Here is a 7,750-nt window from a genome sequence, read left to right on the forward strand (position 1 = left end):
AGGACAGACCCGCTTCCAATAGCCAAGAATTTCCCTGCGCTTTTCTTTCAAACGTTTGGAAATCGCGGCGGCAGCAAGCGCGGAGACCTTGCGCTGATTGTTTTTTTTTTTTTTTTGGGGGGGGGAAGGGTTTGTTCAAAGTCGAGGGCGCAATTTAAGGGGGGGATAGGTGTGTGTTGGGCTGTACTTTGTGGGGCAAACCGCTCCAAATCGCGGGTCCGCGCCACGCAGTTGGCGCTGTGGGCGCGGTGGCCGTACCCGGGACCCGGCCCTGCGTGGGCGTGTCGGCGGGCGGTGCTGCCCAGCCCCGCGGATCGCGGATTGGGCGTGGGGAGGGAGCGAGGGCTGCTCGCTGCCAGAGAAAATTTTGGGGAGGGGTGGATATTTTTTTCTTCCCCCAGTGCGAGGAAAGGGGGTTTGGTTTGGGTTTGTTTTGTTTGCGCCTCTCCGCTCCTCGCCCGCTCGCTTTCTTCGTCTGGCCGTGGGTTCTGGGGACTTTTTAATTTTCGGGGTTATTTTTTTTCTTTTTTTTTTCTTCATTTTTTTGGTGGTTGGCTCTCCCTCCTCGCCCCTCCGGGAAGTGCTCCACCAGCAGCCTCTCGCCCAGCCATCCCTCCCCATGCGCCCGGGGCTGCGGGCAGCTCCGCGGCGCGCACCCGGGAGCTGAGCTGCGGAGCGGCGCGACCCCTCCTCGGGCAGGATGTACACGGCCGGGCTGGCTCCTTTCTACGCCTCCAACTTCAGCTTGTGGTCAGCGGCGTATTGCTCTGCATCGGGGCCGGCGGCCGGCGGCTGCTTCCCGCTGGACGCCGCGGCGGCGAAGAAGCCGTCCTTCTGCATCGCCGACATCCTCCACGCCGGCAGCGAGGCGGCGGGAGGAGCTGCCGACAGCCTGCCCGGAGGACCCGGCACCGGGATGCCGGCCGCGCTGGGAGCCGTGCACCACGGCGGTCCCTTCCACGCCACGGCCTCGCCTCTCCGGCCCACGCCCGTCGTGGCCCCCGACGCCCCCGCCGCCGCCTTCCCGCCGCGCCTCTCGCCGCTCTCCGCCGCCTACCACTCCCACCACCACCGCCCCCCGCAGCACCGGTCCCCCGCGGCGGCGGCGGCGGCGGCTGCGGGCGGCGGAGGCGCCCCGGCCCCCGCCCGGCTGCCCGGCGGCCACACGCACGGCTCGGCGCCGGCGCCCGCCAGCAAGGACCTGAAATTCGGCATCGACCGCATTTTATCGGCGGAGTTTGACCCCAAAGTCAAGGAAGGCAACACGCTGAGAGGTAGAGAAATTGGCTTGTCCGCTTTCCCTGCTTACTCTCTCGGTGCTCTGTTACTTGTACTGTGATTAGCGACTACACCCGCGATTTGAAAACTTTTCTATCTAGCCGAGAAAAGAATTACTAAAAAAAAAAAAAAAAGTTATAAATCGGAGTCTCTAATAGGCTCACTAAGCCAGCCCCCCCTGCCCCCGCCCTGGCCTCCGCACGGCAGAGCCGGGGCGCAGGGCTTGCGCCCCTGGGAAAATAGCGATAGCGGGAAAATAGCGAGCGGAGCACTCCGCACTTCCCGGAGCGCCCAGTGATTTCTGCCTCCCGGGGCACAGCCCGTCTAAAGGCTTTCGCTGCAATCCATCTCCCCTCGCGGCCTGTAAACATCCTGACCAAGGGAGTAAATATGTCGGAGGATGTCTGACTGCCGGGGCACGGCCGCCTCTCCCGAGGAGAGCCCCTGGGGGCGGGAGACGGCTGCATGGTGGCCCCCCGAGCCCCTCCGGCCTGGGACCCGCTCCGGATCATGCCGGGTTGTCGGTCTCGACCGCGGTATAACAGAGCTCTCCTTGTTCCTGTGCTCGCAGATCTGACCTCCTTATTAACTACGAGCCGCCAAACTGGGGTTCATCTCCCCAACTTGCAGCCTTCCGCCGGCCAGTTCTTCGCGTCTCTAGACCCCATTAACGAGGCCTCTGCTATCCTGGGTCCCTTAAACACAAACCCAAGGAGCTCAGTGCAGCACCAATTTCAAGACACTTTTCCAGGTACATCTCGTCCCTCCTCGACCCTCCCGTGGCGCAGGGCCCTTCGTCCTGGAGCAGCCCCCTTCCTCCCGGAGGGACTCGCCAGGCACTTTTGAAAGGCCAGGGTGTGTGTTTTGTAGCGAGGTTCAGATTTTGGGCGAAAGCCGGGCTGCGTGGGGGGGAGGAAGAGTCGGCTAGGGCCTGACCTAGAGGACCATCCCATCGAGTATAGGAGTAATAACCTGGGCAGAGAGAGAAGGAGCGGGGAGGGGGGAGAGGAAGAAATTCGGGTTCCAGGCAGCTCCACCCGCGCCCGAGGCAGCACAAGCTGACAGGACACGTACCCATCGGGCAGGCAGGGCCACGCTGGCCCGGGCCCTCCCTGCACACCGCAGTCCAACTCTTATTCTGATCGATTGAATGCTCCCTTTCAGGCTGCAATATTAATAACGCCGTCTCCCCCTCTCTTTCCCCGCTTTTCTCTTCCCCTCCCCAGGTCCGTACGCAGTTCTAACCAAGGACACTCTGCCCCAGACATACAAGAGGAAACGCTCCTGGTCCAGGGCTGTTTTTTCCAACCTGCAGAGGAAAGGTTTAGAAAAACGGTTCGAAATCCAGAAGTATGTCACCAAACCGGACAGGAAGCAACTGGCGGCGATGCTGGGGCTGACAGATGCTCAAGTAAGAATGGCTTCGGTTTTGTTTCAAACCTTACTTCCAGTTTAGATGGATACCAGAGGGCAGTAAGGTTTCTACGTGTTTTCCCTTCCTTTATTATAAGTGGGGCTGTCTGAGGGGCTGCACCTCGCCCCGAGCATCTCTTGCCCCAGTTTCCGCAGCGTACCGCGGCCCGGCACGGAGTTTTTGCCTTTGTTTTGTCCACCAAGGAGCAGGCCGGGCAGAGAGACGATCGGGGCCAGGGCAGACCATCAGTGTGCGCTTTACTGGAGTGCAATTTGCTGTAGGAGGCAGTTTAGGTCAAAGGAAGTAGATGTGAACACACTATTCTTAATGTCCCCTTTTTTTTTCCTTTTTGTTTTAAATTTTTTTTGTTCTAAATCTTTCCTCGCGTTGTGAAATCCCTCGTTCTGAGGAAGTGAAAACACTTCTTCAAACGGAATCATTAAACGCCACTCTGTAATGATTCCACTATTGAGGGCCCGCAGCGCACAGAATTGTTTAACGCTGTGGTTTCTTGAGCAAGATTTGGTTTCCTGGAAGAAGAAGCAGAAGGAGAGAGGAAAAACCCCATCCAAACAAACAAACAAACAAGCACATACGGGGTGGGGTGTGTGAGGTATTTAAATACACAAACTAGGAGGAGGAAAAAACAAAGAAAAGCCATTTAGTCTCGTAAGGATCTGGGCAGCGGGAGGGGAGGACGGCTCCTCCTTCTCTCCCCGCTTTGCCGGTGCCGGTGGAAGGGGTCGGAGCCGGGCGCGGTGCGGGGCGCGGTGCGGGGCGCGGTGGGGCCGTGCCGCCCGTCTAAGGGCGGTGCGGCCGCAGGTGAAGGTGTGGTTCCAGAACCGGCGGATGAAGTGGCGGCACTCCAAGGAAGCTCAGGCCCAGAAGGACAAGGAGCCGCCGCCGGAGCCGGAGCCGGCAGCCCAGCGAGCCGGCGCACCGCCCGCCGCCCCCGGGGAGCCCGAGCGCAGCCCCAGCCGCTCCGACGGCGACAGCGACAGCAGCGACGCCGAGTCCCTCGGCATGGCCCCCAGCGACACGGAACGGACTGAGGGCGCCGAGCGGAGCCTGCCCGCCGCCGGGCTGGGCAAGTCCTGCGACAGCGCCGGCCTCCCCTCCCCGCCGCCGCCCGCCGCCGCCAGCCCCGAGCCGCGGAGCGGCCTATAGTCGGGGCGGCCCGGGACCTGTGCGCTAATTTATCTCCCTTCCCCGTCCCGGGAGCGCGGCAAGGCCGGCCCAGCACCGGCCCTGGCTCCGGCCCGCTCCCGCCTGTGGCCAGCGCCCGGCCTGGCCAGGGAGAGGGGCCGAGGACTCGGGCGGAGAGGGGAGCCCTGGTCCTGGGGCGGCGGAGCGCGAGGCGGCCGCCTTTCCCTCAGAGCTGCTCGCAGGAGACCGGGCGTTCGCTCTTTTGTTTGTTTGGTTTGTTTTTTTAAATTTTATTTTGATTCTCCGTTTCCTGACCCTCGTTCTCTCCAAGGAAAATCCGAGCGAGGGACTGCGAGAACGCTCTCCGAAATCCCCACCTTTCCCCGCCCCCCCCCCCCCCCACCCAATTTACAATGTGAAGTATTTTGCCAACGTCCTCATTGGTTGCAACGTGTTGCTTCGAATAATCCGGCCAAGAAATACTGCACTGACAAAATATATAAATATAAATATATATATATATATAACTTCTGTAAATAAAATGTTTGCTATGGTTTGTAGCCACGTCAGTCTGTTGACCAGGGGCGAGGGCTGGCGTGGCTGCCCCAGCTTCCTTCACCCCTCTCGAAGGCAGCAGCTGCCTCTCCTCGCCTCGGAGCCTCCCCAGGCAGCCTTCTCCTTCTACTTACATTTATTTTTGTTTTCTTTTCTTTTCTAATGAAGGCAGTGACAAGGACTGGATTTGATGACGCAGAGTTGTGCACCCGATGAGAAGGTTACCAATGTCATTCGTAATCCCGCGTGTGCCTGCACATGTGTCTGTGCCACTGATCACGGGTGACCGGCAGGGTTGGGCCGTCTGACCGCCCTCGACTCCCGGGGCCGCTGCCGAGAGCCGGCGGGGCAGTTTTGGGGCGCGGGGGGGACACGGCACCTTTGGTTTGTTTAGTTTTGCTTCGCTTCGCTTCGCTGTCGCTCCGGTTCGCCGCGCGCCTCCCCGCAAGCCCCCGTGACGTCACAGCGCGGCGGTGCGGCTCCGGGGTGCGCTGTGACGTCATCCAGGCGCTGTGCGCGGCGAGGAGGCCGATGGCGGGGTGGGGGTAGGGTGAGCTCCGGGGGGGACACACGGCGGATGCTCCCCCTACCCCGGTGAGCGCGGCCGGGCGGCTCCACCGGAGCTCCCCGGGGGTCCAGGCCGGGATCCGACGGCTCCGCTCGGGTTCATAGCTGGCTTCGCCCTCGGAAGAATATAAAGCGCCGCGCTGCTCCGTGCTCCGCTCCTCTCGGGCCACGAGGGAGAACGGGGGCCGCTTCTGAGCCAGCCTGCTTCCCCCTCCTCCCTTGCCAAGCAGCAGAGATTAGAGCGAAAGCCGCGGCGGTGAGCAGCCCCCGTCCTTCCCTCTGGGAAGAGAGGTTTTTGCCTCGGCACAGGAATACGCGGGGGCCGGGATCCTGCTCACGGAGGCAGGGCAGGACAGGAGAAGCTGGGCCACCTTCCCTCTGCCCCCAGGCTCGGCCGATGGGCACTGAGCCTGTGGCATCGCTAGAAAGAAAGGGGAGACGGAGGAATAAAGAGAAAGGCTGGACAAATCTCGGTGCCCTCCAGCCATACGGAGGCGGGCGCACCTCTGGCCTTCGTCTGCTGCTTCTCTGAAAGCTCAGGCGAGAATCCTTCAGGACAGGGGGGGTTTTCCGGGGAGGACACCCTTGCTAGGGGGAGCAAAGCCTCGAGGAAAGGGAAGGAAAGGCCGACAGAGTTCCCCTGCCAGAAGCCCGGGGGAGAAGGAGCTGGGGCATACGGCAGGCCACGAGACGTCTTGCCGGATGAAGAAGGGACGGGTGAATTGGCAAAAAACGTGTAACGGAGAGGGCAGAGGCTCCGTCAGAGCCACGACAGGCAGGGTGATCTCCAAGAGGGGCGCCCACAAAGTTCTGACGCGTTCCTGGATGCCCGCAGCGCCCGCGCAGGGCAGCGCTCCTCGGGCGCTGTCCCTGGCCGACCCCTCTTGGAACAGAGAAATGGGACGGGGGAAAAAATTATCTGTAGGGGGCTTATAAATTAATGTTCTGCCTTTAAAACCTTGCCAGGGAGGAAACGAGGGGGTGCCACATCTTATCGGGGCACGGCGGGGGCCCCGCAGTTCGCTTTCAGCCCCAGAAAGCGGCTGCGCCCATCGGCGCGGGATTTGCCGTGATGTTGGAACTCCCCTAAACGCAAGGGAAGCCGCGGGACAGATGCCCAGCGAAACACGATTGTTTCTCCTCCGGTAAACCACCGTGGTGCGGCTCACGGAACCGCAGGAATTTGTTTGCCTTTTGAGTTTGCTTCCTGAAGACTAGCCCATGCAGGAGAGAGGGTTTTGGAGTGGCTCTTGTCAGATGAGAAAGGAAAAGCGCACCGGGAAAGAGTTTCTCTTCCCTTGGGTTAAAGGAATCTGCGTCTCCTCCGAGCACAGGGCTGGCTGCGCGGGGCCAGGCTCTCTCCACCTCGGCCTCCCCAAATAACGGGAGCAATGCCCGCCTGGACTCGGGGTCGGGGAGAGAGCGGGGCAATGCCTTTATGGCATCACTTTAAGATAACGCGACAAAAGAGGAAATAATGCTGTTGGGACTCGAGCTTTGAAGAAAGATGCTCAGATCGGAATGGAAGAGATGGGATAAAATTCCTTCGTCCTCCTCCCGCTTTTTGTGCTTCGTGCACCTCGGGTGCTGTTCGGGCCAAGGGGCCAAGTGGCGGAGCCGGGAGGTGGGTTTCTTCCTCTCTCCCGGCTACAGGGAAAATGAATCATATCTCTCACCAGTGTGCTCCCGCTGTGCACGTGCAGGTAGAGCAAAGCCACGAAAACGAGTCTGGGGAAAGATGCGCCCATGGAGGGATTTGTTCCAGTCTCTCCAGGGAAGGGAGTTTTCCCCGTCCCGCGAGGCTGTAGTTACTGCTCGATTTCTGCGGGAAAAGGTCGGGACAATGTCGTGGCCGCATGCAGCTCCAACGCCGTTCGCTGGTGAAGGAGACGTGTCCGTAGTGCAATGCAACCTCCCCCCCCCCCCGCGCCCAGAACAGGCCAAAGAAAGCTTGGGGGTGCCTCTATTTTGTTTGCTTGTTAGGGCCTAGTAACACGAAAGGCTTTTGATGCTGGTTGTCTCTGAAGGCGAGACGCCCGAGCCCACTGTTTTACTACCGACCCGAAACCCCTCGACGGTGTTTCAGTCGGGAGCAGGAGCTTTCCGGGCGGTCTCTTCACCTCTCCTAAATCGGCTGTGACTCCTTCCAGATCTGTGCCGGGCACCGCCACCCCCTCGGGCTGCCCCCGCCCGCGCAGCGCGGCTGGGTGACAGCGGGGTGTCGCGGCGGGGCCGGGGTCCCCGCGGAGGGGCCGGCAGGAGCTTCCCCGGCACTGCCCCGGTCTCCGCGGTCCCGGCCAGGGCGGACTCTCCGCACACACTCGCTTCGTTGCCCCGCTTCCCCACCCGGACGGCCGGCAGAGATTTTTCGCGCTGATTTCGGACGAAAAGTTGTACGTGAGACCAAGAAGCTGGAGCGATACGCGCTGCAGCACGGAGAACAGAGGTTTTCCTGCCTCCTCCTGCGTGGCATGTATGGGAAATCGGGTTAATACTGAAGCGGGAGGCCTGGCCGTGCCGCTCCGATACCCCAGCCCTGTCTGGGGGCGTCCACACTCGCAGAGATGCCCAGCCGGGCTGATCAGAGCCAGGTTCGGCCGGCCTTCTTCCCGGGGAGCAGCTTACCAATAACCCCACCTTTCCCGGGCGCTGTGTTAGGAAGTCCAACGTGACAGTTTTCCTTTCGCCCGATTTCTTACCAGAGACCTCGATCTCCGGAGACCCGACTCAACCTCAGAAATAACAGCCACATTAGAAGAAAAAAACCCCAAAACAATAATACAACAAAAC

The 7,750-nt window shown here is 60.9% G+C and overlaps 1 protein-coding gene across 2 annotated transcripts; it reads left to right on the forward strand.

Annotated features, from left to right (window-relative positions):
- Positions 1–246: 246 nt before the first annotated feature.
- HLX (H2.0 like homeobox) lies at positions 247–4,398 on the forward strand. Of its 2 annotated transcripts, XM_048299664.1 has the most exons (4): positions 283–1,274; positions 1,850–2,029; positions 2,505–2,689; positions 3,515–4,398. In XM_048299664.1, the coding sequence occupies exons 1-4, from the start codon at positions 701–703 to the stop codon at positions 3,857–3,859; spliced, it is 1,284 nt and encodes a 427-aa protein (XP_048155621.1). In that variant the 5' UTR covers positions 283–700; the 3' UTR covers positions 3,860–4,398. The 2 variants fall into 2 exon arrangements, with proteins under 2 accessions (XP_048155622.1, XP_048155621.1); XM_048299665.1 differs by lacking the exon at positions 1,850–2,029 and having other exon boundaries at positions 247–1,274.
- Positions 4,399–7,750: the final 3,352 nt, after the last annotated feature.

Source organism: Corvus hawaiiensis, chromosome 3, assembly GCF_020740725.1.
Source record: "Corvus hawaiiensis isolate bCorHaw1 chromosome 3, bCorHaw1.pri.cur, whole genome shotgun sequence".
Lineage (NCBI taxonomy): Eukaryota > Metazoa > Chordata > Aves > Passeriformes > Corvidae > Corvus > Corvus hawaiiensis.